The sequence below is a fragment of the Hippoglossus hippoglossus genome, chromosome 13 (assembly GCF_009819705.1).
Source record: "Hippoglossus hippoglossus isolate fHipHip1 chromosome 13, fHipHip1.pri, whole genome shotgun sequence".
Classification (NCBI taxonomy): Eukaryota; Metazoa; Chordata; class Actinopteri; order Pleuronectiformes; family Pleuronectidae; genus Hippoglossus; species Hippoglossus hippoglossus.
Window position 1 is genome coordinate 12,163,500 of NC_047163.1, and position 24,870 is coordinate 12,188,369.

Here is a 24,870-nt window from a genome sequence, read left to right on the forward strand (position 1 = left end):
TACAAAACAAAAGTTTATTGATCGAGTTTGATCCTGTTTCCTAAATCATGTTAGAGCATCGCAACATCCACACACAAACACCACAGAGAGAGAAAATAACCACATTTAGAGCTGTGTGTAATTGTCTTAAATTAGTTTCTCTTCCTTTCTGTCTCCCCGTCTCTGTGTTTTCTATCTCAGATTTCACTTTATCCTCCTCCTCATCGCTGACAGAGAAGTGTTCCTAATGCGGTGACAATTTAGTCGACCTGTTAAATTAATTTGCCAGATAATGTGTCAATATTAAATATCAACTTTGACCTCTCCGAGCTGCAGAGTGCGCTCGCTCAGCTAGAGTATTGATTTTTGTCTGCTTCTGAGCTCGCTAGGCCCGCACTCAAAGTCCATTATTTTTGATTTTCTCATGAAATACATATCTTTTCCTGCTGACATCTGACAAACAGCATATGGAAGTCATTTTATCTACCAATAATGTGTTTGTCAAAAAGTCTGAGGTCTTAATGGATTCCTGCAGCGTGCATGGACAGCCCAGTAACAAACGGGCCTGCCAGGGAGATGCTAGAAGATAGTCTCTCTCTCTCTCTCTCCCTCTCTCTCTCTCTCTCTCCCTCTCTCACTCACTCTCTCTCTCTCTGTGTGTGTATGTGTGTGTACACGTGTCAGTGGTGCAGTTTGTGTGGTAGTTTTTAATGCGGGGCATTCACGCTCAAAGGACAGCAGAGAAGGGGTAATTGAAAAAGTGAATTAATTGTGCTGAATTAATTGTCCGCCAGTCACAGCCTGCGTTAGTTTTCACTCAAACACTTGCGTGCAGCTGTGCAGCGGGTGGAGGTGATAGTGTGTGTGTGCGTGTGTGTGTGAAGGACAGGCCACAGTCTCCAGGAGGATATTAGGCCAGTGTTCAGACTTCATCTACCAGCCCAGTGAAGGTAATGACTATTTTTGGAGCCGCTCAGCAACGTCTGAGTCTCCGCTCTGCTCTCCTCACATCTTCCCGCCTGCACAGGATGACAAGCTGAGAGTCTGTCATATAGGAAGGCTTAATTCCACTTGTCACTCAGTTGTCCAATTCTGCAGTGCATTTAAATCAAAAGCGAGTTTGTTTGAGTGCTATTATGAGCTATAATAGGGTTTGTGTGTGTGTACGCGCACGCATATGTGCGCATGCACGTGATGCTTTGTTGTAAAAGCCGGAACAAATATTCATTTATTCATTAAACACCAAGGCCATGAAGATCTGTTATGACACCCTTTCTGTAGCTGCTAATGGATTGAATTAATTCCTGCTATTAGCTCCAGTCGCAAGCAGTAAGTTTGTGTGTGTGTGCACGTGTATGTATGTCTGTGTGCGTGCGCACATGCATTCCAAAGTAAACTATCTGCATATACAGATTTATGGGAGCCATCAGTGTGAGTGTTAAGTATGTAAGTTTGCAAACACATGTACATGTGGGAGTACTTGTACGCCACTGTTCTTTGTGTGTGTGTGTGTGTGTGTGTGTGTGTGTGTGCGCGCGCGCGCACGCATGTGTGTGTGTGCATGCATGCCCATTTGTGTACTTGTTTTCATGACACAGCCTACATCAGCGGAGCAGAGAAACATGGATGTCTGCTAGATTGACAGATAGAGAGATGGGAGAGTGCAGGAGAGGACGGATGGATGGGGGAGAGAGGGATGAATATTGACTGATCAGTGGAAAGATTGACAGCCGGAGAATAATGGAAGCATTCAGACTCTGTCTTTTTTTTCTTCTTGTTGCTAACTTTCCTGGCACACCTATTTTTGCCCTCCTACGCTACGAAGACTGCTCTTGAATTCTTGAAATGAGTTATTATCTGATATGCAGAATCCTGATGTGTTTATATCCAAGAGTAATTTACTGGAAACCCTTTCTGTCTTTTTGTTTGAGTGGCCGAGCCAGAGCAAAATACTTTCTGATACATGAAAACTGTATGAAACCTAATCACATTTCGTCTCTGTAATGAAATTCCATTGCAGTTCATATTTTGATTATCTTAGAATGCATTATCTGAGTGTAATTCACTGTCTGGCTATTATCTTGTTAGTATTTTTTCCACTTACCTTTAGTACTAACTCTATGCCCTTGGCTAAACAAGAGTCCTTTTCATGGAGACCAAGATTAAAATAGGGGAATATCAGATATTTCATGTTGTAAGTGTCAAAGAGCATTATAAAGAGGGAGAGGGTACAATCGGCTCAGCCCAGTCCAAATGAAATCTGCTGCTTTTCAGAACATGACAAGGGGCAGCTGACCCTCTGTGCATCCTGTGTTCATGTGTGTGTGCGTGCTTTTGTTCATGGCTCCCCGTCTGTGTAACGTGTGTTTCAGGGGGAACTTCTCTGGAGGAGCAAGTGCGAAGGATAAAGGACATCGAGGCCATCGAGAGTGATTCCTTTGTTCCTCAGGCTTTCAAATCATCCAGGGATGATATAAAGGTGCGTTCTGTCTCTCCTTTCTCCGCGTGCCCCTCACTCTCTCCATCTTTTCACTCCGTCTCTTATTGGATTTCCCCCTCTGCAATACTGTGCCGTCTGTCCAGAGACCGCCCAGACCAAATCAAACATTCCCATTCAGCGCCGTTTGTTCCAACCTGAGACGGTTTCATCAGACACTCCACTGTTCGCCGCCTCCAAAGCGGCAGCACCCACACAAAAGCCACAGCAGGCAACAGCCATCTCTCTCTTTCTTTCTCTCACTCAGTCTCTCTGTGTTCCCCCCCCCCTGGTTGTGCAGATGCAGACAAAACACAGAAGTCGTTATTGAAATGTTGCTGCTGTCTCTGAAGGAGCAGGAATTAGATTTGCTGCGGCTCATGGCTGTTTTGAAAAGATAGGTGACAACATGTGACAGCAAACCTACATGCCGCTGGGACATGCCGTGGGCGAGTCTGACAAAGGTCAGCACCCGTGTGGCTGCGGCTTGGACGGGAGAAAGTCAATCTGTCCTGTCCTGGACTAACTCTACAGATTGCACACAGGCAGTATACTAGGCCTCCGAGTGTGAAGCCGCATTGATCCCCAAACTTTACTAGATTCAATTATGTAGTCGGGTTGGAGCTTTCATTGTTCACACCTACAGCAGATCTCCTGTATTGGAAAATGTCAAGTGTGTTCTCACATGTGTATAAAGTTAGATTTTTACTGTAAAATAACAACAATATAACATGATATAGATAAAGAGAATAATCAAATGATTCCTTGAAATCAACATAAATTATAATGTGAAGTACAAAAAGGAAGAGTTGTGCTTTTATTTTAATCAGTTTCTTTAAACAAAAGTGCTTCAATTGTTCATCATTTCAACTTTACACAGTTTTTTAAAGCAGCTGTGGTTTGTCATCCTCATCATTAGTCGCAGATTTCTTAAGATATCCAGAGGATTGGTTCTTATTTAGGAGGATTTATTGTTAAATCAAATCTGAAGCTGAATAGCTAAAAAGATTTACACATGAACTACAAACCTAACATACTCTAATGTCTTCAGGTAATCTGTTACTGACTTGGTTTAATCAAATATCGCCCAAATAACAGAATATACTGTATTTGCCAATTTGAACATGTTATTTTTTGACAATATATGATTATAACGTTTATTTGGTTTTAGCGTTAATAACCATTCGGGTATGAGTTGATGACTGAATGAATTTTAAGCAACTGTTAATGAGGAGAAACTAGTAAAGCTGTTAAAATCCGCCTCAGTGCATCTTCTAAGATTTGTTTCTATTTCAAGCTGAATTCATTAGAAATGTATACTCAGCATATCATTCCCAAGAATTGCAATGACCAGTTATGCTGTCTGATACTTGGCACATCCCCATACTTAATTAGCCAGTGTGTTTTATATCACGCTCCCTTTCTGCTGCTGCCAAATGAATTTTAAATAGATCTTTCCAACCGAGTAAACATTTGCTCTGGGGCTGGTATTAGTAGTGTTTGAAACATGAATGGACTTGGCAAAGTATTAATTTAGTTATTTCTTCTTCATCAAGTACAACAAGGAGAACAGGCCATCCTTCCAAATATGGGGCTTATTATAGCTTTAAGTCATACCCCCAGGGATGGAGGAGGAACCGTTCTCATGTTCCCCACCATCAGCGTCGACTCTACAGATGGTGACATGAGGGGGGCAGGGAGCCTTCATCTTTACTTAGAGTCCTTTTCAGAAAAATCTCTCTGGCTGCAACTGTAACAAAATAATGTGGATAACATCGCTGCCCACCTGAGCTAACCTGTCACAAAGCGGATTCTGCCAAGGGTTTGAATATTTTAATATTTACACGTTACAGCTTCAGAAATTACCAACATGAAGAAGACCCAATACACTTTCACTCATCTGAAGCCAGGCCTGTCGTACCGCAGGTGCTGCTTTTGCCAAAGTAGACTCACTTGCACAAATTATAAGGTGGATGACATACAGCGAGTCCCAAGTTTCTCAAGTTTTATTCTTTCACTGCCATCTCCTGGACAAATGTCATATTGCATTCTTCCCCATGCCCCATTTGAAACTACATGCTATTTGTACAAATAGTGTATTTTTCGGTAATTGCAATCAAGCTGCAGTTTGGGGAAGCAAAATATGTTCCTAAGATATTTTTGTGCGCTAAGATCTTTCAATAGCTGTTCACTATTGTGGGTCAATCAGCAAGCATATGTAAAAAAGAAAATCAATCATTTGTAGCATGCACACTGGCTCTTTACAGTAATCATCTTGTTTTTTCAACATGGACATGCTACATACTGAAAAAACAGAGCTTTATTACCTCTGACAATGAGCTTATGTTTTCATCTGGGTCTTTTATTAAGTAGGTTTACGCAAAAACTACTCAAAAACCCAAGGACCAACCCATTAAACCCATTTAATTTTGGAGTGGATCCAGATGAAGGGACTTATCCAGGAATTTTCACTGGATGTTTGATATTGTAAAATAGTTTTTCAACATTTTCATAGTGAATAATTCAGGGACTCATGTTTATGAGTGTGAGTAATTTGTTGAGGATCAAAATAGCAATGCAGATCTACTGAGTGTCATTCTAGATGTTATATCATCTTCCTCTGCACATATAAGTTATGTGATAATTGAATCCATATTAAAACTATTGTTGCTTCTGCTAAAATATTCTAACAACTTTTTTGTTCTTTTTTTTAACCATTTAAATGCTGATTTTTAATCATGTTTCTTTTTTTTTAACAATAATAATAATAATACATCTTATTTGTATAACCCTTTTCAAGGAACTCAGACACTACATAGAATTTAGCAGAAAAACACTATAACATGACCATACACTGAAAGCAGTTCTGAATAGGTGAGATTTGAGTAGGGATTAGAAAGTAGGCAGGTCGGCGCAGTCTCTGATGTGCACCCCCAGGTCCGATTTCTTTTTTCAAAACCTATTTAAATACTTGAACATTAACTTGAATGTGCTCATTTTAATGATTGAATGTTTTGTGAGTGCAGACGGAGCCAGTTGAGGTGAAGCAGGAGTCACTGAGTGCAGATCCCCAGGACATCACTCTTCCCATGTCCATAGTATATGACGACAGTGACGCACTCGCCCATCCCAGTGTAAGTTCTCGCCCGTCAACTCTTTTATTGTGTGCTTTAGATTTCTCTGTTTACTTCGACATCCCACCAAGCTGTCCTGAAGCTCCATAACACACACACTCTTTAAAACTCTCGGAGCCAATCACAACCCTCCAAGCCTCAGGTGCAGCTGAAAGTTTATCTCGCTTCTCGTCATTTTATCTTTCTTCAGAGTATGGCGCTTGCTTTTATTGATCGGTGAACAAACTTTGTAAACTTTTCCTGTTTAAAGATACCGCTGCATCTACAGACACCACCACTGTATACCCCACTCCTTCACATTCTGATACTGTGCATCGTATCGTAAAGGATACTGCAGTGTGGCAGATTATAGCCTCCTAACATCACCACCTCCCGTGCCTGCAGACCAATGATGAAAAACGAGAAGGAAAACTTTAAACTCTAATAACGCTCCCTGGGGCTTCCCAGTCATCTGTCTCCACTGGGAAACTAAGTTATGTCCTGACGTATGCAGATAACCTCCTCACACACACACACACCCACACTCTTACATATACACACACACACTCTTGCATGCACACACACATACACATCCTCAGACAGGCTGATGTATGGCAGCAATATGCCCCAGGCGGGCCCCGCCACCGGCTCCAGCTCCAGCTCCACTTCCAATTAGAACAGATGAGTCCCATTAGCCCAGCCCAGATACTGTCATCCCACACACACAGCCTCATTAGCACCGTGACACCAGCGCAGGGCCGACAGACAAAAACTCACTGGTGTAGAATCTAACACACAGATAACATGCGGTGCCGCTGTAAGCAGCATAGGTTAGGAATGAGGGATTGACGTGGCGGAGGACGCTCTGCAATCTGCATAATAATACACACATATCGTCGCATAGATGTACAGTGTATACACACAGCCAGCATGTCAACATTATCTCTCAGCCTCACACAAACGCACAAACACACACAGTGAACACAGGAACGATCTTCCAATTTCCCCCATATTTCTCGGAGCCTTGCTTCTCACTCTCACAGTCATTATGTTACTTCCCAATAAACAGATGCCTTCATTCATCAGACACTTGCTGCAGCAGTTTTATAGCCCTCTTACAATCAATATCATCACTGCTGGTGATGTACTGATGTGAATACCAGTCACGTGTAGAGCTGAGCTATCACCACGCTGACGCACTCCAAGGCGTCATTGGTTTGAACGGAAGGGTTTTCTTATGTGCATTTGTGAGAAGATAAGAAAAATACTAGGACGACATGAAGGACACGACGGACTTCACTGTGGCCGTCGCTGTGACTCCACACTGAAGTCATGTGAGGGTCAATGCACTCACAGCCCTGTGTCAGGTTCATGGACTCAGGGGGAAACATGGCTCATTGACATGCGGTCACACAATAATTTCCCAATTTGGGATCAATAAAGTCTATCCATCTATCTATCTAATAGCTAAGGTCATTTTTCAAGTAAAATCACCAGGTATTGTTTGATTCCACGTTGTAACATGTGTGTAACAATGTGATTTAGCTGCTTTTGAACCAACAGATTTTTCATAATTTTTTTATGTTTTAAAGAACAAAATCTAGAAGTTATTAATATATTTCTGGTTTGTCCTACACAAATTTCTATATATACCTAAAACAGTTTTTGTCATATACTTTGTCAATGAATTCTAATCAAATAGAACATCACAGAGTTGAATAATGAGCCGGATGTCGGAAAATAATCTGTACAACTAGTTAGAGCCATTGTTTGTTTCCGAGCTGCGTACACACACACACACCAATGTTGAAGGTGTCCTGTAGTCCCTGTGTTTTTCTGTACCTCTAATTTGTCTTCTCTACGCTCTCCTGTAGTTATTCATGGACAAAGAGAAGGCAGAGGAGCTGTGGCTCAACAGACTGGTCTCACTCCGACAGGAGAGGCTCATGGGAAGTCCTGTGACCTGAAACACACAAGCCAACCCAGAAGAAACTTTCCCACTTCCTGGAAACGTTCAATCCACATCTACGTTCACTCAGTCGTGTTGGCTTCAATCATAGCTCAACCCCTGACTATTTCTTAATACATTTTATAAGGACATTAAAAACTTATTTCTTCACCCTTCCACTAATTTCTCCCACCTTTTTAAGAAGTTAAGAAAAACCTTTGGTCCTGATGTGTTTTTTTATTTTATTAATGTTAATGTAATTCAGTGAAACTTCTTCATTTGGCTTCATTTTGTTGCTACAGTCAGATGAAATGATGTTTTACTTTGTAGATGTAGCATTTGGTACATTTTTGTCTTTTGTAATCAACTCAGTGAATAAAGCTTGCTTAGATTTTTTTGAATGAAAAATGTCTTGGTTAACTTGTCATTTACCAATGTTGGGTGATACACCGATACACGGAAAAGCCGATTCAACAGCCCCCTTCATGGGCAACGTCTTCCGACCGCTGTAGGTAGTACCCACCATCTATCTGTATCTATATATATATATTTATAAGTGAAAGCAAAGAAAATGTCAACATATTGGGTTTTTTGCACAATTTAAGGACGATCTTGCCCCATCATCGTGCACTGCAGCTAGACCACAGACGTCTTCATTTTTCATCCATAAGGGGAAAAAAGACAAGAACTGAGTTCCATTTAGATCTTTTTGGAGCATATGCAGATACATACACATAAACTAGTACACATGCATAGATGCACTCTATTGTACTACCACATTAGTCCACTAGGTTGCAGGCATATGCAGCATTGGACTTTGCAAAAAAACTGAGGAAACTCATCTTTCTTTGAACCTTGTTTTCCTTTGTAACTTCAACCAGTTTGTGTTCAGAGTCACTGTTGTCACAGAGGAAGTCAGCACCATCATCAAAGCTCTGCCCCAGTGAAACCAGTATGCTCCAGATCAGCCTCCAGTCTGACCCTGAGCCCTGACTCTCACACTCAGACTTTAATTTGTTTTTCTCTCTATTATTTATGATGATGATGTTAATTGTTGTGATCATGGTCTTTCTGTCTGTGAGGTGAAGCCTTCAAACCTCATGTCACATAAAAAGAAATTAAAAATAATGCTCTAAAAGACAACTTTAAAGGAATGTAAGGAATCACACAGGCATAGGTCTGATTTTACATGTTTGGGGCCCAAGTGTGATGTGTTCAGGGACATTCAGAGTGTGAACATTCTCTGAAATACTAGGATGAGATAGATTTATTAAAATAAATTTAGAGGAATTGAAGCTGAATGTCCCATCAGACTTAAACCCACACTTATATCTTCAAATCACTCTGGAGTCCAGGTAAATTTTTCCTCAATGTGTCTGTTCAGCACCTTTCAAACCACATATGTATGGTTTTCTTTTTTCAGCTGCAAGTCAGACGATTGTCGATTTAACAAATGATATAGTGATCAGAACCCAAATTAAAAGAAAAAAAGAGAAGAGAAAATTACTATTTTTAATAAATCAATGATGTATAAAAGATGTACTTTCACTTATTCATGTCTTACTTTTGATAGTTTGATAGTTTGATATAAGAAATTAAAGAATAATACTATAGCTATAATAGTTAAGAGATTAGACAACATTTCAATATCCTGTTTATTTTCAGCCTTGTTTTGTGTGTCACTAAGTCCATTACTCCAACACATGTCAGTTTCGAAGGTCTCGACATGGTCAGCAAAGTGAGACATTCTGAGAAGTGATCCTGTCACAGCTATGTGCATGTTTCATAAGGAAGTCCACACATGCACACTGCCTCTCAGAGGGTGCACCTGTGTTTTTATTTATATAGCGCTTTTACCAACGCTCCAAGTTACACTACATAGGTTGAATAACAGAGAAAGCAAATAAAAGCACATCAGTAAAAGATGCAAGATACAAACTATTAATCACATATTACAAGCAGTTGTGAAGAGGTGGGTTTTAAGTCTTGTTTTGAAGGTGGACAGTTTGCAGCCTCTGATTTGCTTCAAATCAAAAGCCAGCAACTGATATGAAATCACCGTCCTATTGCTATTAGAAGATCTCTTAAAGGGATAGTTCACCCAAAAATGAAAATTCTCTCATTATCTATTCACCACTATGCCGATGGAGGGGTGGGTTCGAGTCCACAAAACCATTATGGAGTTTAAAGGGTAAACAACGTTGAAGCCAAATCCAATACAAGTGAAGTAGATGGCGACCACTTCTTCAGACGTAAAAAAACAACAGAAAGAAACATAAAATGCCTCCATATGGCTCGTGTGGTGTCATCCAAGTGTCAGTAAGCCCCGACATTCAAATTCGACTCAAGACGAGGTCATTTACACCGGGTTTTAAGCCTAAATGTCCGTTGATATCCTCAGCAGTTCACGTTCGTGAACCTCGAGCCTCGTGACGACATCTTGCGTCGAGTCGAATTTGAATGTTGGGGTTTACATTTGGATGATACCACACGAGCAGTATGGAGGCATTTTATTTTCTATTCCGTTCTTTTTTTTTTACGTTTGAAGAAGTGATCACCATTTACTTCAATTGTCTTGGATTTGGCTGCAACGCTGTTTACCCCTGAAAGTCCAAAAGTGTTTTGTGGACTCAAACACTTCACCCACCCCTCCATCGGCATAGTGGTGAATGAGTGAATTTTCATTTTTGGGTGAACTTTCCCTTAAATGTACTTTCAGTGTAAATGATGGAGGATACGGTCTTTGAGTAGAATAAAAATCTCTCTTTGTGTTTCTAATGAAGAAGGACAATGATGCATTTAATAATAATAATACATTTTATTTGTTTAGCGCTTTTAAAAGGTACTCAAAGGGACTTAACGCGATAAAATCAGTGGCAGTTCAAACATGAGTTTGACTTAATGAGTCCGACTGGGGTCTTATTCTCTCATTATCTCTGTGAGCTCATCTTTTAAAAGATACTTCTTCAGTCTGGTTCTCGCCGCATGCACGCTTCTACACTGCCGTTGCCATGGCAGCCACCCACAACATACAGCGCGCGGACAGATCCTGTTCGAAGCTGCGAATAACCCGCCAACCGGAGGGCCGCATTCTTATCACGTGGTGTCTGTCTGGGCGGCTGTAGACGGGCTCCTCCTCCTCCACCTCCTCCTCCACCTCCTCCTCCTCTATAGTAACGGCACCGAGCAGCGGAGCAGCGGAGCCGCAGCACCTGTGGCGCTCACGGACTATTTCTTTTAAAACCCATTCAAACCTTTTAAACCCGTCTTTTAGTTCACAGCTTCAGATCAGGTGGAGATGTTCAACAGTAACTTCCGGGACGTGGACGAGGACCCGTTCTTCTCGTGAGTGTCTGAACTGGTTTTTAACGTCTGGTTTCCACAGAGCGTCAGTTTGGCCCAGCGCGGAGCCACAGAGCGATAATTAGAAAGTCCAAAGTAAAGTTATAATAATGTTGAAGCTGGAAAATCATTTTATTCATTTTAGTCTTAAGATAAACCAGAAACTGCTGTAACTTGTGAAATAATAAAAACATACACTTCCACCTACATTGAAGTAGAGATCACATCACATTGATCTTCTGTTTCCACCACATTGAATTAGCCTTTGTGGTTATATTAACATTCACACACTGGTTTTTGTCATATTTTTTAAAACTAAGCTTAAAAGTTGAATTAAAGTGTGTAACTTCATGTTCATGCATGTGCTCGTACTAAAAGCTTGATTCGTGTTTTTACTTTTGCATTTTAGAAAATAAATTAAAAAAATGCAGTATCAAGAAAAAGAGACAGTAATTTGTAATTGACCTTTCTGAATAACTTTACTGACACTGACTGTGCTGCACTTGTTGCATGAGTGAACTCCTGCTGAGGGGCCACCCGACCCCAGGCTGGTGTGAGGCTGGCTGATATTATTTTGGGCTTGCTTCTCATTTCACTGTGTTGTTCTCAATGAAGAGCTGCTGTAGAAGTCAGGAGCTTTTCTCAAATACAGCAACTAAGTGCTCAGTGTTCAGACGTTTTCATGATTTACATCTCGCAGCATCTTCTTCGTGAGTAAAAACTGAGTTCCACTCATAAAGTCTGTATTTCCTCCTCCTCTCCGATAGGGATCCATTCCGGGCTCACCGGGAACACATGCGGCAGATGATGCGGAGCTTCTCTGAGCCGTTTGGCGGGCCCTTAATGCCCAGCATGATGGATGGGAGAAGTCGGGGTCACGACATGGCCGAGCATCCTGGCTCGTCCCTGGCACTGAGGGATGAACACAGGGTGAGAAGCACTCATTTGACAAAAGTTGACTTGTTTGTGTACTTGTGGACTCAAGTGATGGGCATTAAAGCTCTACACGGAGTGTGTGACAGGATACATATGTGTGTATATCCACGACTGACAAATCGACATGCTTATCATTCGGGTCTATCTGGGATAAAGGATGAAGCCCATGCGTCAACAGTTCACTTCTACATCTTAGGTCCCTCTCTGTCCTCTGCTCATGGGCTTTTAACCACCGCTGATTAGTGTTTAGAGGAAGCGCTAAGTTTACTGAGGTTATAGTGGATTCTGGCCACTGGCCGCGTAACTGGAGCACCACTCACTGAGGTATGGGATCATGTGATTTTCTAGTTTAGTAGAAGGGCAACCCCCTTGGCCTCTCTGGACAGTTATATCTGGCCCAGAGGAGCCCTATTTATAGTGCATTGTTCCACTGACACACTGCTTTCTTGCGCGTACACATGCAGACTTCTTTCACACTCACACCAATAGGACCCCGGAGAATTGTGCTCTGCTCTGCTGAGAGGAGCTGCTGCTGAAAATAACTGTTTACTTTAATATTATTCTTGCTGGCCCAGTTCATTTAAAAAGATAGTTTAAATATAACTGCTCCCCCCTGAGTCTTTGAATGATGTTGAACGGTATAAGAATACGACTCTAAAGGCTGTAGACTTGCGATATTGGATATAGATCCCATGGTTAGAAAGTTCCTCTGGAGCAGTTGTTTACCGATGTGAGCTGGAAGGCTGGTGAGGTAAAGGCTGGTAGTTCTTTTCTCCCACAGTGCACCCGTTAACCTTTCGCAGATCAACCCCCTCCACTTCTTATTTATCCCTGCTAAGTCAAACTTTGTCCCCGTCACCTGCTGTGATCCCTCTACCTCATGGGAGCCTGTATATTTATCCTTAATTATGACTTACATCAGAAGCCTGCCCTTGACAGCCAACAGCCCGCTTTCTCTTTATTAGCATCATGCCGCTATCTTGCTAATACCGGCTGAGGAGGGGCTCCGAGTATTTGACTAATGACCTCATTGACAGTGGGTGAAATGGAACGACGCTGTAAAACTTCCATCCAAACAAATAGTTTCATCTACTATCAGGAGACATTTTAGTGGTATGTTTAAAGTTTGTATCACAGAAATCAGGCACATTTAACAGGATCAGTCTTGTGGTGCCCAGCAGTGCTCGGGGGGGGGGGGGGCTGAGGCTCTGGAGCTGTGTTGGCGTTGTAAAGACGTGTGTGCGGATGTCATGGACACTCTTGTTTTCTCATTGTTGCTCTCTCGGTCCATCTGTCTGGCAGTATGTGCCTTGGCAGTGCCGGTGCATTAGCAGCTACATGACAGACAGCTCGGGCTCATCATACTGCTCTCCTATATCACAGGCACAGATGTTACACACAAATAAAAAACCACGTACACACACAGTCAGTATTAAAACATACTTGCAAGAACAATTACACACACGCCGGCATGCACGCACATGCACTCCAATGCACACACACACACACACTGACACACACATTGGCCATATAATGCTGGCAGCTATTAGCATTCAGTTCCCAGTGGAAAATAAGCCCCTTCTTACATCCCAAGCCTGTTGTGAGTGCTCACATTTCCCAGTCTCTTGCCAATAACCACTATCGGGTTCATATCACCTTTCAGTGCACTCATTCATCTGGGCCCTTGTTTATTTAAGAGCTGTCAAATGCCAATCATTATGAGTTATATATTTTTCTTTGATTCCGTTCAACTGAGCAAGACTGGTGGCTCTAGGTGGAGGTGATATCAGATTTTGTTGTAAATGTATGGTAGCGTTTCCCGCTGCTCTGGAGGCAGTGTGCAATTCTAAAACCTAAATTCACCTTAAGTAACTTTAATAAAATTAAGCAGCTTCAGTATGTCCTCCTATCGTCTCCTGGTTCTGAGATCACGCACTTTACATAATGTCGCTAACTCCTTGTTGATGCATCACTTTCCAGGATCTATGCATTTGAAGCACGACCTCACTTTTCCTTTTCAAGTATGTCTACAGTACAAGTACATGTGCCCTAACCCACAGCTCCCTGAGGAGCAGGAGCGGCGTGCTTCAGACGGCACAGTGGCAGGGTCAGAATCAGACTGAGAGAGAGACCTGCAGTAATCCAGAAAGACTAAAATAATGTGTTACACACCATCAGAACTATGTTTCTTATTTTGCAGCCTCAAACGCTCCTCTGCACAGCCCCGGTCTAAATATATGCCAGCAGATATGTAACTGACATTTATTAGTTCATAGATGCCACTCTGAGATAAAATAGGCTGCGCGGCTTCATACATGCTGGTCAGGAGCGTTTTACATCAGTTTGACCTTTGAAAAGAGCTGAGAGAGCAGCCTTGGACTCTTCGACCCCCTGTCCCGCCAGGTCCGCCAGGTCCGCCTAGCCCACCACAGCCTTCCTAGAATGAAGCTCAGTTTCAGTGTTAAACCCGCGCTAATCTCTGGCAATGCGACCCAATTACGCATGGAACACAAGTCATTCAACACCCCACTGATTATGCACAATACCCCTTACGAATCACACCCCCAGAAAACACACATGGCGCTGGCTGCTGAGATGCTTATCCAGGGCCGCAGGGTCATAAACACCTGCAGCTTTTGGCTCAGAGAATACGGAGTGTGACTAAAGGCTGCAGGCTGCTCCCCCCCTTCACCGGCCTGTCACTCCTCGGTGGCCACACGATGAGAGGGTTCATGGCCTTGAAGGGTTGCGCTTAAGGTCATGTGGAGAGCTCGTCGTAGCTGTGTCAAGGGCTTAGTGACCGATGTAAGACAACCTAACAACTTATTGGCAACAACCTCAACAAACGTATGTTTGTGAGAGAGAGAGAGAGAGAGAGAGAGAGAGAGAGAGAGAGAGAGAGAGAGAGAGAGAGAGAGAGAGAGAGAGAGAGAGAGAGAGAGAGAGAGATGCTGTACAAACACAATACTGTGTCGTGTTGCTAAAATAATATTGTTTGATTCCTCAGGATATGAGCCGGTCATTGATGCCCTTTGGCAGTACTGACAGCACGGTCAGTAGAGTCGTCGTCCTGTCATGGGTTTCTCATTTACAGATGTACTGACCATGTGCATGCTCTAATTCAATAACAGACTCAGCCTGTGATGTGGTCACAGTGTTTCCTCTACATTTACTCCAAACCTACACTATCAGGACAATATGCACACAATATTGTGTTATTTCTCATAATTACTTTAATTTGATCTCGGGTGATTTCACTGGAAACAAGTCAGAAATGTTAATATGTCTGAGCTCAAGGCAGGATAAGCTATATTTGCGGTTCAATGTTAGTGTTGCCCAGGGTCCAGAACATCTGATCCACATAGACGCATCACATTTAAATGTAAAACAAATAGATTAAATATAAAACTTGCTATGAGAGTGACAAGTAGTTTGCTGAATTTTGACCACAACCTATAACCTGTCAATACACCCTGAACAAGCTACTCACACGACTCCCAGACTTGTGGAAACACTGTGACCAGAGTGTGGAATAACCAGTGGGTTGTTTTCTGAGATTTGCACAATCTAATATATATTTTTGTCAACTGCAACAATCATCTCTTTTGTTCTTTTGAGAAGATAAAGACGATCTGTTTACCTGCCTTTGAAAAACATAGCCCTGCTTCTTGTTCTTAGTCTAATAAGTTACAGTGCCACAGCCATAGTAATCTGCAGCGTCTGGCTGCAGCATTACAGAATATCTGATGTATCTAATGTCAACAAATTTTGAATGTGTGGTGACTGATGGCATTTTACAGCAACATGCATGACTGACTAGAGTCTTGAACAGGGTTTTTTTCCTGGTTCAAAATGAAGCGAAGGAGGCATCTCAGCAGTGACTTGATTTGTGTTTTACAAGGTGATCAACAAATACAACAGTCAAGACTTATATCTTCTGTTTTATGCCCTGACATTAATCGAACAGTTGTTATATAATGCAGTCAAATTGATGCACAATAATTTATCATTGACAACATGGTCAGTTTTCTAAAAGATAATACAGCCATCTTTAAATTCTCTATGGAGGATTTGCTGCAGCTCCATTAACACTGTGTGTATTTGTGTGCCGCACTTGGTCTCTACTTTCTGGGTCCTTTGTTATTCACGTCACTGGGTCACATATGTATGAAGTGATAAAATGTGAATGTCGTTACAATGTCCCAGACAGCGACACGTGTAAGACACATTTAGCGCGCTGCACTCTGCATGCACCGTTTGTTTATACACATGATAGAGTTGTTCACGAGCTGATAATGCCCGATGGCCCAGGGCCTGCTTCAAACACGGGTTTAACAAACTCTGAGTCTAACACTGAAACCTTAGAGGGTAAACCAGAACAGCTGATCACAGTCACTTCAATCACCTCCAAGCATGTTATTGTTGAACGGAAAAAAAGGCATCATCAATGGAGCTCTGAAATGGTGATTCACCGAGGCAGCCCGTAAAGAGCAGAGCTTTTAACCCAGTGGAGCCACAAAGATGAATGCGTCGCATTTGTGTTTTAAAAATTCCAGCAGCTGCAGCAGGAAAAAGGTCAATAAGTTATTACCATGATTACGTTTTATTACTGTTCTGATGTCGACGTTTTGGGACAGATTCTGTGTGGTTAAGGGGATCAGGGGGTGGAGCTGTGGTATCAAGGTCCCGCTGATACATCCGTTTGGCCAATCGCGAGTCAGGCTAAGCTGTCAATCACAATATTTCCCCCTGTTTTTATAACATTAAATAACAGATTAAAAACAAACCTAGTAGATTATTTAGCACTTGAACATACATCAGTGTGATAGGAGCAACCAAAAATGACTTTTGACTTTTAGGCTTGACCCATCTGCTAACATGGAGGAGGAGGGTTTAATCACCAAGTAATGCAGCCAACCACCAAGACGGTTTGGCTTCTTGTTTTGAGAGCAGTCATGTCGTCCAGCTTTATGTACAATCCATCGTTAAAACTGAACGTAAATTTCACATATAAAATCTTTCTTCACAAAATGTAAAGATTATATTTCAACATGTATAAAATTTAAATATTGTAACTAAAATGCTGTCAAAACAAGTTCAGGCTATATGTTAAGTCACTAAATCCTCTTCTGAAACGGGTCCCAGGTGACACAGGCATTAAATTCTACCGGCATTTGACCAATCTTCTCCTTTTGTATTTGTGCAGGACATGATGAGGAACCCTTTCGGCATGTTCGACAACGTGAGGACCAACATGAGGAACAGGATGCAGGACACGCAGCGAAACTCTGTCAGTTTTTCTACTCTCGTTTTTGTTGCTTTCCCAGCCTGTTGTGATACATGAACTGTAGTTTATTAACAGTGTGTGTGTGTGTGTGTGTGTGTGTGTGTGTGTGTGTGTGTGTGTGTGTGTGTGTGTGTGTGTGTGTGTGTGTGTGTGTGTGTGTGTGTGTGTGTGTGTGTGTGTGTGTGTGTGTGTGTGTGTGTGTTTCAGGAGAACATGTCCAAAGGTTCAAACACCCACTCGTTCAGCTCCTCATCAGTCATGACGTATTCTAAGGTTGGAAATGAGCCTCCCAAAGTCTTTCAGGCAACCTCGTCGACACGCCGTGCCCCCGGAGGGGTGAGTCCTCCATCAGATATGTTACAGTATTACTACAGTATCACTGTCCATTAGAGCACAGGTCAATACACTGAGCTTGGAGAATAAATATGTTGAAGACTCACTTATCTCTCTGTATCCCTCTTGAGTGCTCATGGTAATCAGTTCCCCCTGTTCCATCAAAGTGTACCATAAATCATTTTGGAGATTCTTCATGAACCAACTGATGTGTCTGATTGGTTTGTTATTGTTTCAATCACCAGATCAAGGAGACCCGGCAAGCGGTTAAAGACTCCGAGAGCGGTCTGGAGAAGATGTCAATCGGTCACCACATCCAAGACAGGGGACATGTTGTTGAAAAGAAATACAACAAGAAAACAGGAGAGAAGGAGCTCAACCAGGACTTTCAGAACTTGGATGAATGTACGTTGAAGTGGTAGAGTTGTTGCAGTTGCTAGGTACGGTTGCTTTATAATTGTAGAGGGTCCAGCTCATACATCTATATTAAGATGGAAGATGCTTCTACACTTCCTCCCTCTGTACTAAAATTAAGCTAAAGTATCCCAGACACGGGTGCTGCCATCACGGTGTCGAGGTCCTCAACGGCCTACGACTACGGTAAAACCTACCGGAAAAATTAACTGTGGGATAAGAACTACCTAAAATGCCAGAAACAATCTTTGGGAAAAAATTATTTAACATGTACTTAGTTAGTTTGGTCCATGTTCCATCCACTAACACAGAGGAGGTGGGGTTTATAACCTTTATTGCAGCCAGCCACCAGGGGGCGATCAAGATGACTTGGCTTCTCTTTTGGGGAGCTGTGATGTCATCGATCTTTATATACAGTCCAATAATTCAGCCATTGTTGCACTACTGGAAAAATGTGAATTTATGAAGGAGCGATTGAACTTCAGAGATCATCCTGGAAGTAATCTGACTGATTTTTCACAGTATGACCGACTCAGTGGAGTGGAGCCGGATCAGATCGTCCATGATTATCAAACCAGCCAGTTGAACCCAGCACTCTCCCACTATAACAAATCGACTGTCTCATTTGATCCCGTTTCTCCACCCGCAGCTGAAGCACAGTCTTTTGACGATGAGTGGCAGGAGGAGTTGACCAAGTTCAAGCCGTCTGGCCCCGTGCCTCGTCTGGAAGAAGCTCGGCCCCGTGCCGTTCACCCGGCGGCCCTCACGGGTCCTGAGGAGGCCCTCAGGGGTCCTGAGGAGGCCCACAGGTCAGTGTGCAACACTCAGGCCACATGCAGTGTTGACGACAGGTCAGAATCTGCAGATCAGGATCAAATGACAAACAATTGGCAGGCGACTAATAGCAAACATATGCAGTACATTTTGTTGAGTATAGTGTTCTCATGTTATGATACTGCTGTTAATGAACTGCGATTGTTTTTATCTTCCTCAGAGACCAGTCAAAGGGCAAAGCTGAGGGTAGACGCAACATGAAAGGCTCGGGCTCGACAAAGCAGTGAAACCATCTGTTTCTGTGCTCATTAAAGTCTTTCAGGCATCATGCAGTACACACTGGTGCTCTGTGTACACACACACACACACAAACACACACACACACACACACACACACACACACACACACACACACACACACACACACACACAAGGTTCATCAACAAGGTAAACAGGATCAGAAGGCACTGACCTAGAATTTGAAATATTTAACAGACTGTACATTGTGTATTGCTGCTGCTCATTTTCCGAATCCTACACTGCACAATATGAAAATCTTCTTGCTGCTGATGAAGACCTGCTGTAGATGGCTGCCCCCTTACACTGGACATTTATTCAGATTTTTCAGGGATCACATTTCTCCTCTCTCACTGTTAAAGGAGACATATGATGCTTTGTCCGTTTTGTCCCACCGATACCTCCCTGACATGACATCACAATGTCCCCCATTGGCATAATGCATGGCTAGCAGCTTGTCTGGCACGCCCCCTAACAAAGCCAGGTAAAACGAGAGCAGGGGACGACTTTTCCTACATGCGCTGGAAGCAGTTGACTTATCACAATAAGGTGACCGAGCTGGCCAATCAGAGCCGACTGGGCTTTACCGGGCGTTTGCTGAAAAGAGAAGCTGCAGCAATGGACAGTACGAGGAAGGCGATGGGGTTTCTGAACATTCTAAACAGCCTGTAAACCTTTATAAGTAATAACCCAAAGAAAAAAGATGAGCATAATATGTCTCTTTTAATATTTCCAGCCTTAGCACCTTTCACACTTGAGTTTAAATTCATAAAAATAGCCAAAGGAGTTTGGTGAGGTACTAAAAATGATCTAAAGTCCTATAATAGGCTTTGGAGAATAGTTGATAGGAACGTGAAATACCTGTGACATAGTGTGTTGCCAACAAGTAAAAGGCTCATTAGTATTTCTGTGGTTCTAATGATGTTGAAACACATTTTAATAGACTCATAAGATCATAAATGTGAGGCCATGGGCACCGTTTATACCATTAGACATAAACAGTCAAACAGCAATGTATAATTATCATTGTGGATCAGATGAATATAACTTGCTGTAGGTGAGATAATCTGATGAGGTCATCTGTTTCTCACATTCTGTCATTTTCATACTGAAACAAGACACAAAATTAGTAATATATCAAGTTTTTGAAATCCACTAATGCACTTAGACAATGTCTCAATTGTCTTTTCGTAATTATATTGTCTAGTACCTGATGTTCTCAATAGATGTATTTTATCTGCTGTAATCTTTGTAAAAAGAAAAATAATACTCTTCCCTTTTTATATATTGTTACTTTGGTTTCTCTACTTTTTCATCTGATGAACTGTGCAGCGTAGCAACATCTGGATTATTTTCAATAATTCAAGCTTTGTTCTTGTATATTTGTTTTCAAGGTTTTCAAACCAAAGTCCTGTGTCAACACAGACTATCGTCTGGTATTAAAAAATGTGAAAACACTAAGATTAATCTGGTGTTTTGTTTTTAATCAGCACCAAACCGGGTTTTTGGTTCAGGTTGATATTCACTGAAAAGGAAGAACTGGAGAAAATAAGACTAAAAATAAATAAATAAACGGAATAACTGCTACTCGACAACTCTGTATGATAATGTGGGTCTAGAGGGTCATGAGAGTGTGAGCCCGCGTTGTGGTGCCTGTCAGTAACCCAGGGTAGTATTTTTGGCTCTAAGCACTTGTCAGTAGCTCAGATTGGTCTGAGATGTTACACAGCTGCGAGCCCAACATGTTCCCCTCTCACGTGCTCCTGTATCAGACTTCATTAATCCCTCGGCTTCAACATATGATCGGAGGGAATCGAGGAGCCTCTGACAAACATATGGCTGAACATGGCATCGGGTTTGAGCTGCGTCTTAATTCAGTCCAGGAACACAAAGCACAAGGGACAAGGTGTGATTAGTGTTGTGTTTCCTGCCTCTTTGGTACGTTTATGTAACATGGAAGATAAGATTAGAATAAACGTCTCAGGGTATTAAACTGTGGTCCCACTACTCAGCTATAATGATGTAGTATATAGTTGCATTAGGGAATAGGCTACACTCTGCAAGTACTTTTACTTTTAATACTCCAAGTACATCAAAGTAGAGACGTTTATTATTTAGTTGAAAATAGATTTGTTATTTGAGTAAAAGTAATAATTTGCTTTTCAATTTACTTAAAGTAACTTATACTATACTTGCTGTTATGGATATTTTAACATTACACCTTCTTCATGAGTTAAATATTACATTTTTTAAACAATTCTTCCTTTGTAGATAGTGAGAAAAAATAATCAGCATCTGTAGAAATTTTTTAATGTTCAGTACAAATAATCTACAAAAGACCATAAAGGTTCACCTCTGCCACCACCTGCTGGTCATCTCAAGACATGACTTCATCAGGAATATTTACACAGAGTTGACAAAAAAACATAAATTATTTTTAGACAGAAGAAATTGGGGAGAATTAAACTGCGTCTTCAACAATGAGATCTGTGTATGGAACAGCCCAGAATACGAAATCCATTGTCTTTCTCAAAAACAAAAAACAAAAAGTCAGCGGCTGCAGAACGAGTGGGAATTGTCAGTCCGAGTTCACATGATTCCCTGAGCCTGTCCCTTCCCTGCGATCTTCTTGGAACACTCCAGCAGAGCGTTGTGGATATCTTTGGCGCAGGAGATCTGAGACTTGATCATGCCGAGGTACTGGGCGTAGGACATGGACTCCGTCTGCACCGTGTCCGGCTTGGTGGCTGTTGGGACCAGGTTGGGTGAATGTTTGGCGCTGTCGATGCTCTGGGAAAGGCACTCGTAAGCCAGCCGCTGCACAGAGGAGAGAAGATCTGAGTTTTATTTGAGTTGTAGGAGCAGTGGGTGGGATGTGTGCTGCACAGATCTGAGTGTCTGATAACGTTTGTTTGTTGAATGTGGGAATGTTTTATTTTGTAAAAATGACTGCTTCCCTCTTTCAAAGCCTCATCTTGATGCTTTTGACAGTGTTATATGATCATCTACTTCTCTGCATTCATTAACACTCATCCACTTATAGAAAGTCTAGATTCATCGTGTGTTCATTTAAAAGTTTTAGACTTTGTAAAAGGAATAAACACAGGTGGTTAGACATACAGCAAGTTCAATATTTCTTTAAAGCTGGATTTGGCAGGAAGAAAGGTTTTAATTGTGTACAGAAAATAACTATAACTGAATGAATACAAAATTCAATAAGCAAATGAATTAGGAAAAGTCCTTAATGTCAACTTTATGTTCTACTTCCACAACAATTTCTTTAAAATGTTCGTGCATGTGTTTCAACTTACACTAATCTAATAAAGTGTAATGCAGTCTGTTACTATCATTGTAAAGTGTGTATGTAGCACATATTGCACACTAGTTATGTTTGGTCTTTATTTATTTAAACATTTTAATTATTGTACATAATTCAGTCTCAGATTGTGTTTCTGCTGTTTTTGTGATTAATGTGAAGTGGCTGCTGTAACATTTTATTTTCCACTGGGTTTCATTAAGTCCTCTGTCTGTCTAACGTCTCACCAAACACAGCTCCAGTTGATCGCAGAGGGCATAAAACTCCTCGAGGCTTTTGTCAAAGCGCTGAACAGAGGTGTCGCTGCTTTTACTGAAACATAAAGAAACAACAGACGTGTTAAAAATTCTGAAACATCCTTTCTTCAGAGATCTGTTTCAGGAAACAGGTTTAAGAAACTCTAAGTCTTACACTGAATTCTGAGTAGATGAAACCTAAAATGGTAAAACTAGAACAGCTGATCAGAGTCAGTTCCATCGTTAAGCACATGTGGGGTAAAAGGGGGGAAAAGCCATCGTCAATAGATCTGTGGTACTACGACTTACCATGGCAACCAGTAAATAAAGAGCAGAGCTTCCATTATAACCCAGAGGAGTAAGAAAGATGAGAAAGCCTAAGTGTCTTGATCGCCACCTGGTGGCTGGCTGCAGTATAGGTGAATTTCACCTCCTCTGTTAAAGGATGGGACATGGACCAAATTAAAAAATAAAACTACACGCTGGACACATTTTTCTCAAAGATGGTTTCTGTCATTTCAGGTAGGTCTTATCACAACCATGTTTGTCCAACTGTTCATTTTTCCGATAAGTTTGGTTTTAATTTGTTGGTCGATGCTGTAGAAACAGGGTGGAACATCATGATTGACGGGCTGAGACTGACTCGCTATTGGCCGGTTAATATGTTGGCAAGACCTCGATACTGCCTCTCCTCACCACGATTAAAACTGAACAGACTCTGACTGGTTACTAAAGATTCAAAAGCACAAGATTGGTGACATCTGTATCCGGGATATTCTGGCTTCATGTTTGTATTACGGGAGGAAGTGAAGACATGTCGTTCATCTTCATATACAATCTATGGTCAATGCACATTTATGTTAAACAAAAACAAAACAGCAGCTGCGTCTCACTGAGCTACTAACACCATGAGGTTTTATCCAGTGTTGTCCACATTATTTAACAGACTTTCCTTCATGGAGGATAAATAGGTTGTGTATAGTAGTTGGATTCAGATGTGACCTGGTGGGGAGTGAGTGATGCTGGCAGCAGCAGATAATGAAAAAATCATCAAACGGATAATAGCCTAGATACGTTTATAGATCTGATTGTAACTTTGTAGTCTGACCCTGAGACAGACTCACGATTTGGGTGATTTACAGCTGATATGTGTTTTGTTTAAAACTGAGTGCACAGATGTCTGTTTTACATATTTTAAACATGTTAAGACTATATTTCAACATGTAGTTGAAACAACAATCCCACCATGAGAAGTGATTATTCATAGATCAGTGTTATGTGTCGAAAGCGTTGCATAGATCTTGTGTTAATGTAGAGTAGATGTTTCAGAGCAGGGGGACTTGATGACGACCTGTCATGCTCACACAGACCCAGTGTTTTAAAGAGTATAGATTTGAATCTGAGCTGAGGATGAAGATGTCTCTGCCCTGACATTGATCACTGATCGATCATAATCCACAGTTTCCCTTACCTCAGGATTAACTCACTCAACTTCTCAGTGAACCCTGAAGCAGGACACTGTGTAAAGTTACTCACATGCCGTTGTCTATTGATGTGTTATGAGCCAGATTCAGGGACGCGATCTTCATCACATTCTGGAAATGAAAGCAACGTGTCAATATGTTGAAAATGCAGATTTTCTTTTATGTATTTGTGAAACTACAGTGATGTAGTTGACAGAGCGACTGAAACTACAGTGTCCACACATCTCATTGTGTGTGTGTGTGTGTGTAGCTCAGTTACCTGCAGACTCTCCTTCAGCTGTGGAATGAGCATCTTAAACCTGTGGACCGGGTCGAAGTCCTGCTGTTGACTCAGTTGTTGCTGCTGTTGTTGTTGCAGAGCGGCTTGTTGTTGTAGCCCGGGCTGAGACATCGGTCCTCCGGGCTGCTGCTGCTGCTGGGACGCCATCTTGACTGAGACCCAGTCAAGCGCCGGAAGAAGAAGAAGAAAACACTCGGTGCGCCATTTTTCAAAATAAAAGTATTCCTTGAACGACACGGCGTTTATTATTATTATTATGACTATTATTTATTTTTTTAAAACATTTTTACTATTGTTGTTGTTATAAATATGAATATAATATGTGATTTTATTTTTGTGTTAATTTCCTTTGTAAATACAATGCAGCTTTTTTCTTCAGCCCAATTCTACCTTGTTTTACTTTTTTTTAATTTTACCTCCAGCTTTAATTCATATTTGTATTCTATTACATTTTTTCTATATTTTGTAAAATAACATTAACGATGAGTCACCGATGCCCCATAATGATCCATGTCCTTAAGCAAGTCAATTAGTGCTGGCTCCACTGTCTGGAGGAAAAATGTTACTGTGCCAACCCTCAGCTTGATCATACATTTTAATTCTTAAAATAGAATCTGAGTTGTTTTGTCCACAAGTAGAACTGAAATTCAGTTAT

At 41.6% G+C, this 24,870-nt stretch overlaps 3 protein-coding genes and 1 long non-coding RNA gene across 8 annotated transcripts in view; 3 read left to right on the forward strand and 1 right to left on the reverse strand.

Moving 5' to 3' along the window:
- The window catches only part of rsrc1 (arginine/serine-rich coiled-coil 1), a 118,737-nt gene extending 110,820 nt beyond the window's left edge, over window positions 1-7,917 (forward strand). Inside the window, exons 8-10 of the mRNA XM_034604542.1 lie at window positions 2,352-2,458; window positions 5,482-5,589; window positions 7,443-7,917. Of these exons, the coding sequence (XP_034460433.1) occupies window positions 2,352-2,458; window positions 5,482-5,589; window positions 7,443-7,535 (308 nt within the window). The 3' untranslated portion in view covers window positions 7,536-7,917. The remainder of the gene's footprint in view (window positions 1-2,351; window positions 2,459-5,481; window positions 5,590-7,442) is intronic.
- Window positions 7,918-10,670: 2,753 nt separating this feature from the next.
- mlf1 (myeloid leukemia factor 1) lies at window positions 10,671-19,286 on the forward strand. 5 transcript variants are annotated; one of them, XR_004615864.1, is made up of 9 exons: window positions 10,671-10,861; window positions 11,626-11,788; window positions 14,802-14,846; window positions 17,001-17,084; window positions 17,289-17,417; window positions 17,660-17,819; window positions 18,478-18,637; window positions 18,823-19,009; window positions 19,046-19,286. XR_004615864.1 is itself a non-coding variant. In XM_034604661.1 (8 exons), the coding sequence occupies exons 1-8, from the start codon at window positions 10,815-10,817 to the stop codon at window positions 18,887-18,889; spliced, it is 855 nt and encodes a 284-aa protein (XP_034460552.1). In that variant the 5' UTR covers window positions 10,671-10,814; the 3' UTR covers window positions 18,890-19,016. The 5 variants fall into 5 exon arrangements, 3 of the variants coding, with proteins under 3 accessions (XP_034460552.1, XP_034460555.1, XP_034460554.1); XR_004615863.1 differs by having other exon boundaries at window positions 18,823-18,995; XM_034604661.1 differs by lacking the exon at window positions 19,046-19,286 and having other exon boundaries at window positions 18,823-19,016.
- Window positions 19,287-19,337: 51 nt separating this feature from the next.
- LOC117773002 lies at window positions 19,338-24,649 on the forward strand. The gene is made up of 3 exons (XR_004615865.1): window positions 19,338-19,657; window positions 21,982-21,986; window positions 24,638-24,649. It is a non-coding gene; the product is annotated as an uncharacterized LOC117773002 (long non-coding RNA).
- On the reverse strand, window positions 21,188-24,388 carry med29 (mediator complex subunit 29). The gene is made up of 4 exons (XM_034604665.1): window positions 24,195-24,388; window positions 23,988-24,046; window positions 22,443-22,527; window positions 21,188-21,716 (listed from the first exon to the last, which is right to left on the reverse strand). Exons 1-4 carry the CDS (start codon window positions 24,360-24,362, stop codon window positions 21,489-21,491), a joined length of 540 nt encoding a protein of 179 aa, XP_034460556.1. The 5' UTR covers window positions 24,363-24,388; the 3' UTR covers window positions 21,188-21,488.
- Window positions 24,650-24,870: the final 221 nt, after the last annotated feature.